The 18,920-nt window shown below is 44.9% G+C and overlaps 1 protein-coding gene across 5 annotated transcripts in view; it reads right to left on the bottom strand.

Moving 5' to 3' along the window:
- The window catches only part of CTPS2 (CTP synthase 2), a 300,027-nt gene that overhangs the window by 28,230 nt on the left and 252,877 nt on the right, over positions 1–18,920 (bottom strand). For all 5 annotated transcript variants that reach the window (XM_068270769.1, XM_068270771.1, XM_068270768.1 and 2 more), the window contains 2 exons: positions 16,884–16,980; positions 10,920–11,064 (listed from right to left, as the gene is read on the bottom strand). In XM_068270769.1, the coding sequence (XP_068126870.1) occupies positions 10,920–11,064; positions 16,884–16,980 (242 nt within the window). The remainder of the gene's footprint in view (positions 1–10,919; positions 11,065–16,883; positions 16,981–18,920) is intronic.

Raw genomic sequence — 18,920 nt, 5'->3', positions numbered from 1 at the left:
AAGTACTGTTCAGCAGAGTGGGCAGCATTGCAGGAAGTGACGTGAGCAGTGGAACGCAGCGCTGGATCGAGGATGTACGTGAGTCATTGCTTTCCTCGCTGTCAGAATAATTACATATTGCGCAAATAGCTGGAGGGGGAGCACAGACGAGGGAGCCCCAGGTAAGGAAGAGGGGGGGGTGTCAACCGCTGTGCCCTCTGCCCCCCTTCTTGGCTGCTACCCCCTCCAACTCGTTGCCCCCCCCCCCAGCCCCAGGTAGGCGCCGCTTCCCTACTTCCGCTGTCGGAGGATCCTGCCTCACCCCGCCTCATGGGCGGGCTGGTACTGATCACGACAGTAAAATATCAGAAAATGATACTGATATTTTACTACATCTTAACCTATTCTCACATAGAATCCTCCCTCTACCTATGCCTAACCATAATCACCACCTTTCTATAGCTTATCCTAACCATCAACAACTGAAAACAAAATCGAACTGCAATTGCGTGTAAAAGTGTGAGCTGGCCCGGGCCGGATTTCTGCCAAGGCCATAAAACCCCGGGCCTTGGGCGGCAGCTGGCTGAGGGGTGGTTGGACATGGAAGAGGGATTGCTGCAAAGGGAATACAGAGGTTGCAAATAAGGAGCAACAGATAGCAATAGGGAGCTGTAGCCCAAGGGATTTGTGTATATTTAAAGGGGGCTGCTGTTACTTGAATGTTAGACATGGAAGAGGGTCTGCAAGGGGAATAGGAGGGGTGCTGCACATGGAAGTGGAGCTGCAAGAAAGTTGGCCTAGGGGCACAAAAAGTACACATCCCCCCCCCTCCGATAATTGGAGCATTGGTTTCCAGAGTGAGTCTCAGTGAAACTTTCAGCAGGCAATATAACACCATTCAGGCTGCCCATGTGCTTCTCAATAGCAAACCTTCCATCCGCTGCTGCACTAAGGGCTCCCTTCCCATATTTCTGCCGTGATAAACAGTGGCAGGAATACATCCTGTGACCCCCGAGCCAGGATATTATCTATCCGCTGACTTTTGCCAGTTTGATGGGACTTTGCGACCCATATGTTGACATTTCATTGCTTCTGTGTAGTGACATTTGCCAAGGCTTGGCACCAGCGAATTGGACGGGGCCATGCGCAATGAGGAGAACTGTTTGTGGGAGCTTTGTATTCCCACACAGCAAGTAGCAATCGAACTGTCTCACTATGGTGACTGGAGATAAAGTCCTGAGAATGTCACAGCCAGTTTTCAATAAACAGCTTACTGTCGAATTTGATGGAAAAGTCTCACTAAGGGGATACTTAAGTGGTTAAAAAAGCCAGTTTCGCATCCTGCGCAGGCGCAATCTCTACTGCACCATCACAGGGCGCTCCTGGGCCGCACAGTTTCAGTGGCTGGCGAAAGGCAAAACTGAGGGTTTTTTTTAACCCCTTAAGTATCCCTTTAAATAAAAATGCTTTAGCAATTTTTTTGCTGAAATGTTTGCTCTGTAGATTGTAAGCCCTCAAAGTCGGGGAAATCTCTCTTCTGCTTCTTGTAAGCATTATGGCCTCATACTTAGTTAACAGCTTTGGACGTGCAAACTAGGGTGCTAAGTAGTTTGCATGTCTAAAGCTGTTACAGATCGTGTGCATAGTTTAAGCGCCGAGCCCTGCGTGCAAAATGTCGCACCGTTCACGTGCTAAGTACACTTAACACGCGCACCAGTGCGACGTTTCGTGCGTACCGCGCCTTTACACGTGCTAAGGGGCTTTTCACAGGCGTGCTAACACTTAGCACCCTTTTGTGAATCAAGCCCTATGTGTGGTACTACTACTTCCATATTATACTGTAAACCATGAAAGTTGGTCCAGCTTCTGGCTGTACACTGCTTGCAAGACCTGGAAAAGACCTCCATTTATCTGGACAGCCTGGAGGGCAGGAGCTGGAAGCTTGCGGTTTGGTGCCGATTGGTTACCCAGTGGTGGTAGCCATCTGCTCATAAATGCCCATGCCAGTGTGCAGGAAATCAGGGCTGTGGAGTCGGTACAAAAATCATCTGACTCCTCAGTTTATCAAACCACCGACTCCGACTCCAGGTACCCAAAATTGTTTTGACTCGGACAACGCTATGGAGTGGGTACAAAAATCATCCAGGTACCCAAAAATTGCTCCGACTCCTCTACTCCAAATGACTGAACAGCCCTGCAAGCAATGGCAGGGCAACAGCAGTGATAGCAGGGGCAAGGTGGCAGGTGGTAATAGATGAGCAAGGCAGCAGCTTTGGAAAGTTTCCTGACAGAGGGGCTGTGAATACAGAGCAGGACTGTCCATCCAACTCTTTTCCTTGAGGGCCGAGATCCTCTCAGATTTTTTGGCACAGCTCAAATTATTAGATGGGACTTCACTCCTCAGTCCATCCTAACCACTGGCATGGATATGGCCCTTGGGGACTGATGTTGGACAGCGTTGGCATAGTGGATGAAGGGCTACAGCTCATGCCGGCATAGGTCAGGCCGCGCATAGGACTTCTCCCTGTTGATGTTCAGTGTCAGGGATTTCTACATTTCTTGGCTGCAGTTGGAGCCCCAAGTGTGTCATACTTGATGCCAGCCTGGGAGGCCCTGAGATCTGCCATCCTGAGCACCAGTTCACAGTGCCCATCACGGTCATCATCCGGCCTCTGTTTATCTCACCATTGCTGCTGCCCTGCACACTGCTGTAGGCACCTATGAGTAGGTGGCTACCACTGCTAGATACCCATTCAGCATATGATGAGTAGGGGATAGATAAAAAGGTCAATAGTTGATATATTTTAGCACTCAAAGATAAGGGACAGAGGCTATCATTCATAAAGCATTTCCGCATGCGGAAATGCTTAATACCGTTGACTTTACCGAACACTCAGCAAAGTCAGCATTCATAAAGGCTCTTTCCGCATGAAAAGCTGACATTCCCGTGCAGAGCGATACATTTCCGCCTTGTGCGGAGTTTTTCTAGATTAATCTAGAAAAAGTAACAAACACGTCCATTCATAAAGATTAGAGCAAGCGGTATGCGGAAGGAAAATACCGCTTGCTCGACAGTAGCGATAGGCGGGCGGATTACTTGTGAATGAATGGAACGGACCTCCCAAGCAGCATCAGACAGAGGAGCGCACGGAGTGAATCGGGCAGCTTTTATGTTTCCGCATGTCTTCCGCCACGCTACCGACAGGCTTCCTCCAGAAAACCTCCGCACTTGTATCGCAACAGGCAACTTTTTTTATAAATGACCACCCTAAAGTCTTAAGTACCGGTTGCGGAGAAGAGTGGTGTTTTCCCGCACTACCGACTGCACCTTTATGAATGATAGCCAAAGTGTTTCATTGAGCTGAGACAAAACACAATTTTTAAACATAACATAAACCTGTGGGATATCTAAAAGTAATTTCTAGAAGTAGGAGGATACAATTATTTATCTCATCGGTTTATTTTCACTTTAAAGCCAAGGAGAGAAAGCTTTAATGTAATCCTGAAGTCCGAAAAAAGACAGACACTTACCTTGTTAGTAGGAACCCTCTGAATAGGCCAGAGGCTTCCTGTATTTTTGTATGCGGCCCCGTTTCAGTGCTGGCTCCCTCTATACATACTCACGACAGTGAGGTGAATAAGTTTTGTCCTGAGCGCGAGTAGCCATGAACAAGCGTGTCCATACTGTGCATGTGCAAGTATGTAGTGCTGTAAATTTGTACCACAAAGGATAAAAACAAATTTTTCTAAAAAGTCTAAAAAGGGAGGTAGCGGTGGACTTACCCGTATATACTCGCATATGCTGACCCGCGTATAAGCCGAGGTACCCACTTTTCCTTAGAAACCTGGAAAAAGTGATTGACTTGCATATAAGCCCCCTCCCCAGTATAGCCCACTCCACAGTAGCCAGATGTTCCCCCAGTACAAGTCAGCACCCCTCCCCATAGCCAGATTTGCCACAAGTATCATAGTTTTGTCTCCAGATGCCTCTATATGGGGTCATAGATATGAGACAGTGAATGCCACACAGGAAGAATACCCGATCATTGCACCGCTGACACGTTGCTTGCACGCTGCGCTCCACAAGCCAGGGGACACAGGTAGTCTTGTGCAGCGCACTCTGCACACCATGTTCAGGGGATGGGGGGCACAGACACAGCAGGGAGCCAGCTGGCAAGAGCAGAATCACTAGTGCAAGATCCTTACGCTCCTCTGCCAGTAACAATGCCTGCTCCACCATCCATTCTGCTCCACTGACTCGCATATAAGCCGAGGGGGTAACTTTTCAGCACATTTTTTGTGCTGAAAAATTAGGCTTATACGCGAGTATATACACCTCCCCAACAGAAGAACCGATCATGTCGGTTTCAGTTCAATAAAAAAAAAACTTAATTCAACTATTCCACAAAGCAACGTGTTTCGCAGGGGCAATCCTCCTTCATCAGGCAATTAAAGGAGCAACTGGGTGCTTGAAGCATGGCACATTTTACATACGCTTGTGCACTTTAACTGTTTGCTACTGAAGTTCAGCTTCACAAAGCCGTAAAAACATTTTAATCATTAAACAATATAACGCTCTGCTATTGTTTAACGCCAATACTGTGTGTGATCAGATCATAAACTCAAAGCCAAAGTGAAACGTGCACCATGAAATCCCTCGGTGGCTTTTATGTATTAGTAGCCCAATCCCCTACCCCCCCCCCCATAGTCTTATACAAGAACAAGTTATTGTGACAGTGCATTGCAGTCCCACTCTAGCATGTACAAGCATAGTGCACAAAACCCATGCAGTGCAAACACAGTAATATGGCTGTACTTACTTTCTTCAGAAGTCCAGAGGGGAGCATTAAAACACAGGTAAAGCAGATTAGAGGATCCGATACAACCAACAGACATGTGCATTACTGTACATACATCTATAAGTCAATAGTCTAGGAAATCCTGCATTTACGGCAAGAAGAAATGGAACATTTCAGTATTCCGGTTATCTCTGACCACTCGAGAAACAATTGAAAGGAAAGGTAGACACCGTGGAAGCACAGTAAACAAAATATAATCAATAAGCGGTTGGAAAATACACTATATGCACAAAAGTAGGATAAAACGGAAGAAAAAAATATAATAAATGGAAGAGCAAACTAATAGAACTTAGCAGCCTCTATGCATTATTATATAGGCAGTCTTCTTTTCATTCTCCTAATGGAGGATATTGGATTCTTTAATCTCGTCCGGAGCGAATACCAAAGCGCGTTCTCAATCGATTCGCCAGCGGCGAGCAACGATCCCGCCTTGTGAGAATGTACTGGGAGAAATCACAGACCTAAAGCAACATTAAAGGAATTCTCAAACATACCGTATTTTTGACATGCAAGACGCATTTTTTCTCGCCCACCGATACGAACTACTGACCCACCACAATGTTGGGGACTCCCTGCATATTCCCTCATTTGTTTTTCTGCTCCCCCCCTGTAGCAGCTTGGCTCACCTAATCAAAAACTCCAGCAGTGATCACAGACCTCTCCTCTCCTTCACTGCGCCTCTAGTGCTGGCTTCTGCTGATGACACGATCAGCAGAAGCCGGCACTAGGGGAACAGTGAAGGAGAGGAAAGGTCTGTGATCACCACTGGAGCTGTTTATTAGGTGAAGCAAGCTGCCGCTTCTCACACTTATACACGGGGCAGAAGACAAACGGGAGGGGGGAGGGAGCAGAGGATAAACGGGGCAGAGGAGGACAGAAGGAGAAACACGCGAGACAGAAGGGGACTCAGGAGGACACATGGGGGGCACAAGAGGACACAATAATCAAGGCAGAACATGTACAAGATGCTCCTGGACCATGGACTGGAGGTTTAGTACATATATTTTTCCCCTGATCTTTACCCTCTAAACCAGGTATGTCAAACCGGTCCTACGAGGGCCGAGATCCTCACACATTTTTGATACAGCTCAAATTAATTGATGGGTCTGAATCAGGAAAGGCGTGGGCCATCAGGTAGAACACATTCCTCTCTTTCTCAGTCCATCCTAAACACTGGCATGGATCTGGCCCTCCAGGCCTGGAGATCGACACATGTGCTCTAAACCTAGATGCACCGTCTTATACGTCGAAAAATAAGGGTACTGAATTTACTTTTGTTTGTCAGGATAATAAAGTTATGCTGCATAGTATAGGCCTCGTTTTTCCCCATCTTGTTTTTGAGCTTCAGATTATCATTTGTGAATATAGAGAAATGTTCCCCAGCATTATATTACCGCATATAGGCATCTTCTTATGAGACCTGCTAGGGTATATAGGATCCGTTGACATCTGCATATACAATCTGCATTGTAGTGTGAACAGAGCCTAATAAAAATACTCATCAGCTCTGGAACAGTTGGTTCTAGACGCATCATGTTTAAACGGGCCACCCGCTATGTACACTGTGACCTTAAATAATGGGCACTAAAGTGGCCACTATTTGTAGCCGCAGTTTGCATAGCAGGCTATTTTATTTCTTTTTATTTCTATATAAACAGGATGCCAGCATATTGAGTTAAGCATCAGCAGATGTCCTTTTGGACAGGGTGCCAGCGGATAGCGGGGTGGTCTTAGGATTAGGCGCCAACAGGGGAGGTTAAGGTTAGGAAGCATCGGGGGGGACTACATTTAGGCACCACCAGGGGGAGAGTCTTTGGGTTAGGCACCACCAGGGGCGAAGAGGTCTTAGCGTTCAGCACCACCACGTGGTTCTTAAAGTGGCTATAGATCAGGCGACTTGGCGGCCGATTGACCATCCTTTTCTATTCTTATAATCGGAATCAGATGAAAAAAGTGCATGCCCAACCAACAATGCGGCTAATTTTGGGTCGAAATTGGTTGCATTAATCAGTCAGACATGCTGCAAGATGTAGGGCCGACTTGCTCGATCGGGTGCGCGCCGGTGACGGCGAGCTATATCGGGACAAGCAGGTTAGGTTAGGTCATATTAATTATTACCAATATTTTACTATATGAATTAAGCAGTGGATAATCAGTAATTTTAATGATATTATACTATCGGCTATTTCCTGCGCCCTGTTCAACGCAAACCCTTTATTAAACATACGCATCAGCTCTCAGGACAAAGCCTAAAAACTCTAAGAGGTTGAACTTAAAAAAAAATTGTTACAAAATTTAGTTCCGCATTAAATGTTTGATATTTTAAAAGCACAAAGAAAATAGCAGAACCGAGCACAGGAATATCATACGGTGTGACAATTATCTCAGATCCACGAGCGCCGGTTCCAATAACAAAAACCAAAAACACTAAACTTCAGTGATGAAAAGGAAGGAAAGACTTATCGTGTATTTTCAACTGTCAGGAAGCAGTTCACGAACCAGAGACTTATCCAGCTTCCGATAACACGAGTTACCTCCCGAGAGCCTCTCGCCGGACATAAATCATTACATACAGGTCTACTGGGAGAGCAGAAAGTTCTACTCGTTACTTTTTAAAAACAAAAACAAAAAAGGCTCCAAAAAAAAAAGCTCTTACCAATGATGGCCTCATTTGTAAGTAACAAGATTATACAATACGTCTGGGGGTAAACAATGGCAGAGAACAATGCTGTTTTGCGGATTTTTCGGGCCTTGCGTGAGTGATGTTACCCCCTGCTGATAACACATTTCATTTCATCGCAGCCGCGTGTTATACTATTCATCACAAGCCGATGCTTATGTCATTTTTTCCGAAATAAAAACAGTGTTTATCCAAACGCGGAAACAAAGTGTGATAGTTTTGGAACTTCTGCGAATCGTTGGTGCGTTCTATGAATTTTTATGACTTCTAAAGTTGAAATTTCAGACTTCCAGCGCTAAAAGGGGAGGAAAACAACGTTTTGGACTCTGGGTTGTAAAGGGAAACGATAACGGATTTTTGATCCGTTTTAGATAAAGCTGGACTACCGGCAGCAATTCAAGCTGGGCACTCAACCGTGTGTATATACAAAAGTCTAGTGAAGAGGCAATTGTAAAATGTGAATTTTCAATATCATGGTTTGTCTCTGTTTTATTAAAGTTATCCTAAAGGAAAAAAAAAAAAGGGCCCCTAGGGGGTACTAACCTTTGGAGGAGGAAGCGTTTGGATGCTAAAGGGGCTTCCCCTGTCCTCAGCAGAGGCAATCTAGCCCTGGCACCCCGAAAGTCCGTTTGTCAAGGCTGCATGCAGGTACATTACGGGCTTTCCACTTGGGCACGGGCAGAAACAGCTGAGCCCGACTGGGTCTGCTCTACTGTGTAGGTGTGAGCCGCCTGGGCAGCAGAGTTGACATAATCGGACTTGGCTATTTACGCCGCAGGCCGAGTGGAAAGCGGCTAGCGTACCTGTGCAGGCAGACCAAAGTTATTATATTTCTTTTTTTCTGGGGTGCCAGCGCCGGATCCCCTCTATGGAGGAGGACAGGGAAAGACTCATTAGGATCCAGAGGCTTTCCCCTTCTGAGGTATCTGTTTTTTATTCTTTTAAAGTTTCAGATTCTCTTTAACCACTTTACCTCCAAGGGTTTTTCCCCCTTAAAAAAACCAGAGCAATTTTCACCTGTCAGCACTCCTTTTTGCTAAAAATTATTTTATTCTAAGTGCATTTTAACAGGAAAAAAAGAACAAAATGGAAAAAAAATAGCCATTATAGTTTTCAAGTAATACTTACATTACTACCGTAATTAAAACCCACACCGATGATCCGTGAGCACGTCAACAGCCAATTTTTCATTGCCTCTGACCCTGTGATCAATGTGAGTCAAGCACATTGACCAGCTCACAGAACTCTGCTGTCATAGCGATGGCAGACCGAGTTGGCTTCAGCGGCAGGTGAGTGTTGCAACAGCCAGAGCGATGGGTTCGTGCGTCATAATGTTGGTGGGCCCCGTTTTTTGCACCAGGCAGTCTCTGGTCCTTAACCACTTGAGGACCGTAGGCTTATACCCCCCAAGTGACCAGGCTATTTTTTACAATATAGGCAACTGTAGCTTTAAGGCCTCGCTGCAGGGTCAAACTCAGCCCACAAGTGATCCCCCACACCCCCTTTCCTGCCCGCCAACAGAGCTTTCTGTTGGTAGGCTCTGATCCCTGCCTCCCTGTTTGTTTATGTATTCGTTTTTTTTAATACTTTCACTATATTTTTTTTATTTTACAAGAAACCCTCCCTCCCTCGCCCTGCCAGCTGATCGCTCTTGTGCCTCCCAGGGGGACAGCCGTGTGATACGGCTGCCCCCAGTAGATCGCTGCCGTAGATTACAGCGATGTACCATGTAAATAGATGGCTGGGAGACTGATGACGGAGCGGAGATTGGCGCACGCGATCTCCTGCAAAACCCCACCCCAGGACTTCACGCCAATTGGCGTTGAGCGGTCCACGGCAATTGTCGTGCAGCGATCAGCAAGCAGTTAAGGGGCCAGAGACTACTGGTACACAAGTGGTTAAAGAAGACATGATATTCTGCAAGCAGTCAAATTACTAAAAAAAAAAAAAAAAAACAATACAGGCGTTCTGCTGTTCACTTTCATATTACTGCTCAAACCTGTGTTACATTTTCCATAAATTCAAACAGAAAACTACAAGTGATATAAAAACATTCTTTTAACCTCAGTGTGTTACTATTAGTGCAGCATCATGCCCCTCCCATTAGGTGACTACTGTACATCCAAATAAATAAAACTTTATTCACAACAGTGGCAAACGACACAGCAGTACTGCTGAAAATGCTGCCACCTGCTTCAAGGCCCTTTTCCACTGAGTGTGAATTTGCATTGTGAAAATTCGCATTAGTACTAACACCAATGCAATTTCAAAGGAGTAGTTTTCACTGAATTAATTTTTTTGTTAACCATTTCAATGTGGGGAAAAAAATGGACCGATTGCTGCATTTTTGCACCACGCATTGTTGCGCATTAGTTTTGCATGTAATGAAAGTCAATGGTTTCATCAATTATCATTGCAGAAAACTAAGAAATTTTTCGCATGCTTTTTTTTTTTTTTTTTTGCATTCAAATATACAAGTCTGCAAATTTTCACATGTTGTTTTTTAGAATGGCTAATAAAATGTGCATGTGATGTGAAATTTTTTTCAGCGAGAAGTGAGGTTTTTCCATGCATGCAAAAACAGGTATTTTAGAAAATTGCGATTCTTCATTGAATTTCACTGGATGCACGGTGAACGCATTTTTGCGCATTCGCAAAATGCATACAAAGTATGAACCCTGCCTAACATGCTTCTTCCTGTTTCCTGCGTAGACACAACAATGTCATGTTGCTAACATATTGGGCATGGAAATTTGCACTCAAAACGCGCATTTTCACAAATTTGCATTAAAGACGCATGTCCGCCACGGTACCCTTTTCGCATGCGAGACAGTGGAAATGGGCCCTTACTGTTACCTCCCAGAGGCGTGGTAGCTGGTGGAGCAGGACACACTTTGCTGCCCTACTGCTGCCTACGTCACTGCACTGTACGCAATCATACGCATGCTCAGTGTAATCTTGAATACAATTCCTAATTCTAGGCCTCCTACACACCCAAAATTTGAGGTGAGCGAGGGGACCGCCTGAGCTACCACTCTGTCAGTTTGCTGCCCCTCTAAGTGGAATGGGGGGCTGGGTAGGGGGTATGGGTCCACCCATACCCTCAAAATTTGGGGTGTGTAGGAGGCATAGCTGCGGAGATATTAGGCCTCAAATATCAGCAGCATAAGCTGCTAAAAAATATGTCGGCACAGGATCGTACGGCGCATGCGTGCCAGGAAAACGCAGTGACGTGGTAGGGAAACAGAACCTGCGCATGCACGTCAGAAAACTCGATGACGTGGTAGGGAAATGTGATGGAAATCAGAGAGCGTCACTACGCCGGCACATCATAGTTTTTAGTAACTGCAACGTGGACTGTACAGTACAAAACACAATCGTTATCCATACAAAAGACTTACCTGGGGGATAATTTGCACCCGTTTTGTAGGTAGCCATTGATTTTCCCCGAGGCGGCCAGCATTAGTCCGAGATATGCTGGAGACGGCTTCATGGGCCGCGAGGAAAATTCTGGATGGAATTGTACGCCGACAAGGTATGGATGATCTGCGGGAAAAAAAACAGCGGTCAGATCCCTTCCCTTCTTGTCATGGAGGTGGAGCCACACAGAGCACCGTGCAGATTTTTAAAATCACACATTTTTAAAAACATGCATTCCTTTCTGCTCTAAAAGATAAGCACCAGCATAATAACTTTGAAAGAAAAACACCTTTCTTTGTTACAGCTGATACAAATCCTGCAATACATTTGCAGTGTGTCTACTTCTTGCTTTCATGGAAGCAGACACAAGGTTAACATCCCGTGTTTACATATTAGCTGCTCTGCCTTGGCAGAGGAGATTCGTAAGCTGACACAGCTGAGAGATCAAATTACAACTTGTGATTAGTCACAGATGAGGGGGAATTAGACAGGCTAAACTCTCTAAATACATACAGGGGGCATTTCTCTATGTTTTCCTTCTGTCCTGTGCAAGAGTTCAGGTCCAATTTCAACTGAAATTCAAAAATACAAGCTTGCGTATTTCTCAGCTAACTACTTGTTTAGCTGCTCTCAGTCTTGTTTTTGCATACAGGCGTACAGCACACTTGCATAGCAATAGGGGATGCAGAGGTTGGGACCGCACCAGGGCCCTTGGACCAGAGTGGCCCACGAGGGATCCTCCATTTCTAATGTGCATCTCCCCTTGTCTGGAACTCACTCCCTAAATTCACCCAACACTCTCTATTTCAATTAATGTTTAAATATTACATCTCTGATCTGGTCCACAGCCACATACCAGTTCGTCCCCTCCGATCCCCCAATGACCTGCGCCTAGTCGCACCTCGCATAACTCAGTCACATGCACGATTGCAGGACTTCACTAGGGCTGCCCCCACTCTCTGGAACTCGCTCCCACCAGCCATCAGACTCGCCCCCACCTTTAATACCTTCAAACAAGCTCTCAAGACTCACCCTTTCATGCTCGCACACCCCCCTATACCAGCACCATTCTGGTGCAGGGGGTACATTCTGTTAGACACGCTCTCAACAGATGCAGATGCTGTCTCCACCCCCACCCTTTAGATTGTAAGACTCTGGCAGGACCCTCCTCCCTAGTGTTTCCAGCTTCATTATGCAATCTTCCTGTCAATCACCCCTCTTGTGGTCTAGAACAGTCTATTTTGACCTATGACACTGTACTGTTATCAAATCATGTGCATGATCTTGTTTTGTTGTTAGTTTCCTGTATGTCCTACTTTGTGTGTTACCCATTTATATTATTGTACAGCGCTGCGTAATATGTTAAATAAATACAATAAATAATAATAATAATAAAATATAACCTAAAAACTCACTTTTATCAAGACAGCGTATAATATGTCCTAGGACAGTGATGGCTAATCTTGGCACTCCAGCTGTGACAAAACTACAAATCCCATCATGCCTCTGCCTCCCCAAGATATGCTTAGAGCTGTCAGTGTATTTCAATGCCTCATGGGACTTGTAGTTCCACCACAGCTGGAGTGCCAAGGTTAGCCATCAATGTCCTAGGCTAAAAAAGAGAACACCCAGAGCCTAATATAGTGTAGTATGTAATGAAATATGAAGGAAAATTAAAGTGTGAGAATAAGATACTCACAAACCAGGGTTACCTTCCAGGTAACCACTGTACATGCAGGTGAGGAGATTAGACCTGTCCTCACTCAGGATTAAGATGTCGCTCTCTGTAGATCGGAAAAAAGGGGTTGTCACCCCTCCACCAGGGGTGGACACAGTGCAAGTAGTAGAGAACAGAGGCGCCAGCAGGATAAAAAAATCTAAAAGCTTTAAAAATGTCTGGGAGGCAGTGCTGGACTTCCCTCCGAGAAGCAGACATGATAACTGTCAATTATGACAAACAATTTTATTTATAGGTGTAACCCGCTTCATCAGGCAATAAGTAGGGATACAAACAGTATGGGCTTGATTCACTAACCGGCGCTAATGGTAGTGCGCGCAATGCTACTTTGCGTGCAGCCCCGCTCACTGTGCACGCAGCGCGGGTGCTCCTATATTAGTCGGTGGTGCGACGATAACGTCGCACCCGCTGCCCCTTAAATGTTGCACCTGGTGCGACGATAACGGTGCATCGGGTGCCCCCGAAGCGGCGCATGAATGCGCTGTTTCAGGGGCACCGATGCGTCGTTATCGTCGCACCAGGTGCAACATTTAAGGGGCAGCGGGTGCGACGTTATCGTCGCACCGTGCACCAATATAGGCACACCCTCGCTGCATGCACAGTGAGCGGGACTAAGACTGATGTGTGGGCGCAAACTACTTAGTGCCGTAGTTTGCGCCCACTAAGTGATAGGGCTCTTTTTTGGGGAATATACCACAACATTGTTTGTCTTCATTGACAGTTATCGTGTCTGCTTCTTGGAGGTAAGTCCACCACTGCCTCCCAAGCATTTTTAAAGCTTTTAGATTTTTTTTATCCTGCTGGCGCCTCTGCTCTCTACTACTTGCACTGTCCTAGGCTATTCTTGCAGGTTATAAAACACGCTGCTTTCAGCTAGTCTTGCATCAATACCAAAGTTTTATTGAAAGCAATGCATGTTCCAATCGACTTTAAAAATACAATGTTATCATCCTCCTTTTACATACTGCAATGGGATTCAGGTGAGGCTACGTCTACACGGATATAAATAAAAGATGATGGAAATAGATCCACAACAATACCCAAAAATGTTTACAAGGAATCCTTAATAAGAAGCTAAGAAGTCCTCGGGAGATGACTGGAACAATCCAACAACGAAAACAACAACATCAAAAAAAAAAACCTCCTAACAATAGCAGAACTTTCAAGCAATTATAAAGATATTATTTTTACTGTTGGTTATTACTGATTATTTACAAACAAATTCCACTTTTTGTTGAAGAAAGAGAACAATTCCTTCACTTTAACTCTATATCGCATGTATTAATAGCAAACTATTTTTATAAAGCTACTTACCTGTATTTCGGACCATAAGACACACCTAAGTTTAGAGAACAAAAACCAGATCTTCTCCCCTCAACCCCGCCACCCGTTCTACTGCAGTGATTGGCCAATGACGGAGCCCTGATCACACCCGCTGGACCATCGGCTCCATTTAGAACAGCAGGCGGTGGTGATTGGATAGTTCCCCTGCAGCACCCCTGCCTGATTGGCTACTAAGTCTGAAGCAAGTCCCGGTAAGCTGGAGTTGCCACGGGCACAAGGAAGCAATTGCTGCATGGGCTCTGCTCAGAAGCTTGTTGTGGGACTCAACTCATGCCTTGGTACGTATGTTAACTACTGGGGGACACGGCACACCAGACAGGACATGGAGGACACAGGGGGACAAAAAAAGAACCAGAGGACAGACACAGGGGACAAAGGAGGCACCGGTGGACAGACACAGGGGGACAGAGGAGGCACTGGGGGACAGACACAGGGGGACAGAGGAGGCATCGGGGGACAGACACAGGGGGACAGAGGAGGCATCGGGTGACAGACACAGGGGGACAGAGGAGGCATCGGGGGACAGACACAGGGGGACAGAAAAGGGACTGGGAAAAAAGAGACATACGGGGGCAGACAGAGGGGGACATAAGAGACACTGGGACAGAAAAGACACATGTAACAGCCGCACCTAAGAGACACATTCGGACCATAAGACGCACTGACTTTTCCTTTACACTTTTGGGGGAGAAAAAGTATGTCTTATGGTCCAAAAAATATGGTACCTTCTCTTTATATATACCTTTAAAAACAGACACTCATTCCTAAGTCTTACTAGGAGAATCCGCCATGTGTTAAAAATCTGCAGCCAATCACGTCCTAAGTTCAAATGTGCAAAGAGAGTGAGAAGAACTGCTTGTGCAGCTAATTACTTAAAGTGAAACTGAACTCAGAACGTCCTCTCTGCTCTAAAAGATACTGTAACGATCGGTGAAGCATAGAGAGGATCTGATTACCGGTGATCTGCAGTATCACTGGGAATACAGATATATACCAGATTATAAGTGATCTGCAGTCTCACCGATAATCCGATATACTAGCTAACCTCTGCTCACCTGAGTAGAGTGTAGTGTTTGGTGTAACAGTAACACTTTGAGGACTAGGCCTCAGTGCAGCAAGGAGTACTGCACAGATTCCTTCTGCAGACCTGAGCTCTCCAAGACGGGAGGAGTCAGACTGACAGTAGGAAGGATGTCTGGAAGTGACCCTCAGGAGGAAGGGTCGCTAACAGAGCGAGGAACCGCCTCTAACGGTAAGGTCGGTTCTCGAGGTCGGACAAGCCAGGTCGTACACACACGGACAGATAAAGTACAAGATCAAAAGGCAAAGGCGGAGTCTAAGTACAGGCAAGGTTCGGTAACGGGGTATCAGAAATATCGAGGTACAGAATCAGGAGGCTGAGGCGGAGTCTAGAAACGAGGCGGGGTTCGGCAACAGGGTATCAGAAATATCGAGGTACAAGATCAGAGTTCAGAAGAGTAGTCAAGGCAGGCAAAAGTCATAACAGATAATCACAATGAAACTAGTACTTTAAGCTATCAACAAAATCTAGCTAAGTGTAGGATTACAGCTCCAGCTGGTCCCGGCACACTTGCGGATCTGACTACGGAGCTGGGTGCTTCCACATATGTGATCGCACGCCAGACAAAGAGCAAGTGAACAACCAGCAGTATATATACTCTAGGACCTTTCCAGGACCTCCCTAATTGCTGGTCCAATGAGAGCAGTGGAATTTGTCAGCTGACCCAGCTGGTCAGCTGACTCCCTTCTAACTGTTATTTAAACTCTGCCTCTGTGCTCGCGCGCGTGTAAGTCTGAATCTTGGTGGACTATCAGTCCCAGCCACACCAGTACTGTCATGCAATGTATCTAGTGCGGGGGCCGCCTCCGATGCGGATTCCGCCGTTACCAATGAGGATTCCGCCGCACTGCCTATGCGGCCTGCGGCGTTCTTTCCGCGTTGTGACGCCATGCTGGACGCGGAAACAGCCGCCTCACTTCGAGAGACGGCGGCCTTTCCGCGTTTCCTTACAGATACACAACAGCATAATAACCTTTAAAGAAAAACATTTCTTTGTTACAGCTGATACAAATCCTAAAATAAATCTGCACTGTGTCTACTTCCTGCTTTCATGGATGCAGACATAGGGCTCAATTCACTAAAGCGTGCTAACACTTAGCACGACAGAGATAAGCCGCTTTGCACGTGATATCATGTGCTAAGTATCATTATCACGTGCTAAGTATCATTATCACGTGAAGTCACTGCAGATCACGCGAACGGAATGTAGATCATGAATTATTACTGTATACAGTACATAAAGCGACGCGCATTTAACTTTGCGTGCGCCGTATTACATTAACTGAAGCACAGCTGTGCTCCTGTGCAAAACCTCCGGCACTATCTGCTGCAGCACTAATTGGTGAAAGGGAATACATGTTCCATGAGCCATGTTCCATGGCTTAGATTAATTCACAGAGGACGCAGATGTACTGTACTGGTGGATAAAGTGGTTAAACTTATATTAAAAGATCCTTTACATTACCCACATTGAGAGATGATAAATAAACTCAGTAAAAGCTGCTGTATAATAGTAGCATGAGCTCTTACAATGACCTCTTCTGGGAAACCTTCCATTAGTACAGTCCATTATGGCAAGCTCCAGAGTTCCTAAAGCCCCTTCACCAGTTCACTGGCAGGCCATGCACCAGGACAGAGGATCAATCTCCATTTCCCCCATTAGCTATGGATTGGCCAGATCCAATGTCAATCAGCACGACTCTAATCAATACTACAGACAGCAGATACAACAATGGTAGATGAATTCTGTAAACAGAGAAGAAAGAAACATGGATGGATAACCTTCAAGCTCGATGATTTCCATTCTCTGCCCCTCGGTGTCGTGTCCAACAAACTTCAAGCCTTTTTCTTCAAAGTGCTGAGTCAACTCTGGATTTACCTGTGCAGAGTGAGGGAGATTCATCAGAAGCTCTGCCAGTCCAGCCAATTTTTATTTTGGACCACAAATATGAAACAAATACAGACTAGAAATACACCACTGAGAAGAGTGCACTTTCTTGAGAATAGCCATCATAGTTAAAGTGGATCCGAGATAAAGTTTTACTCATTGCATAATTGTGTTCCTTTCATATAGTTTATAGGGCATTTCTCAAGCCAAATCCTTTTTTTTTGTTTTGTTTTAATACTCTAATTCCCTATAAACTAAACAAGCCTTGCCCACAGCTTTTCACAGTGCCTTGGCACTGTAGCAAGGGCTCATGGGAGCTCGGTCTGGGCAGGAGGACGAGGAGGTTACTAGCCATTGATTTCAGAGGCAGAGGAGAGGAGGGAGGAGGTGAGGGGACTGAATTTACATACAGGCAAGCTGATAGCATCTCCAGCCTTCAGCCTGTGACAAACAGAACATGGCTACCCTCATTGCATCACAGGAAGAAATAATCATATACTGTTGAAGCTGTTTGCAGCTAGATATGCTGTGTAAACTATCTAAACTTTAGATACAATATATACACAAGTTACTCGTTATAGTTAGTTTTTCATCTCGGATCCGCTTTAAGAATCACATTTAGCAATTAAATTGAACCTGAACCGAGTAAAAATATTTAAAATAAACACATGATGTACCTGCAATTAAATATTACATACTTACCTCGCTCTCAGTTCCTCTCAGAAGCTCACCATTTTCTTCTAACAACGATTCCTTCCAGTTCTGACAAGATCAAGTCAGACTTTTCTCTCAGGAAGCTAGAAGTCTTAGAACCCTTTTACACTTAATGTGTTGGTATGCAGAGTGTTTTTGTTTTTCTCCATAGCAGTGAATTGTGAAAAAGCTATCAGTTAAAATGAGTGTAGTGGGAACTGTGCCATAGGAAAACATGGACATTACTTTGAAAATCAGTTGTCTTTCAGTTATAACTGAGAGCAACTGATTAAGTGTAAAAGGGCCCTCAGGGCCCTTTCCACTATATGAACTGCTGTCAGTTATAACTGAAACGACAATTGATGTGCAAGGTAATGTCCAGGTTTCCCTATGGCTCAAGGGATATTACTAGTTAACAGAGTGCTGACCCAGAAGCTGTAATGCGGTCATTGCCTTTTTTTTAAATGGATGACGGAACATTCCATTGATCTCAGTGGACAAACAGGAAGCAGGAGAGTAGAAAGAAATTGATAAGCAGACTACACGAGAGGCAAATATGACATGTGTATGTGTATTTATACTTTTATTTTTCAGTTCAGGTTTACTTTAAGGGGTTGATTCACAAAACTTAACTTATTAAACATTTCTCCTTACCAAGAAGTATGCATGTTATCATACATTTAGCATGTATATTTTATCTCGGACAGGTTCACTTAAACCGACTTTGGGAAATTCAGCAGATTACAGATATAGCTGTAGCGTTTCACTTTAGTGTTAAGTGTTTTCATTTTTAAATTGTGTGGTTTCTAACAGTAACAACTAAAGCATACGCCATACAGACATTTTACAATTAGTAGATGCTGGCAATATAATTAAAATCTAAGTGCCTTAATTTCCCACACTGGGACGCAATAAATACTACTTAGTGAAACATTGTCTTGGATTGTCAGCAGCTTAGGGCAAACAAGAACATTGTAATAGTGCCAGCAAAGTTTATGAAGTATATTATTCCTTGTGTCAAATAGACATAAATACAGGGTGAGCTCACACATTACTTACATTGCTTTATAAACCTCGTCTAATTGGCTTCTGTCAGGGATTATAGATGCATTTTGTCATTGGCGTAGATTTCACTGAATATATAATCACGCCATTCCCAAAAAAACCAAACCCACTTTGATAGTAAAAACAATTCTAATTATTCTATACAAGAAAATGTACTTTTTTTTCTCCTGTTT

This window comes from Hyperolius riggenbachi, chromosome 2 (genome assembly GCF_040937935.1).
Source record: "Hyperolius riggenbachi isolate aHypRig1 chromosome 2, aHypRig1.pri, whole genome shotgun sequence".
Taxonomy (NCBI): domain Eukaryota; kingdom Metazoa; phylum Chordata; class Amphibia; order Anura; family Hyperoliidae; genus Hyperolius; species Hyperolius riggenbachi.
The sequence above is the reverse complement of the archived record's forward strand: the minus strand, read 5'-3'. Positions and strand labels throughout refer to the sequence as shown.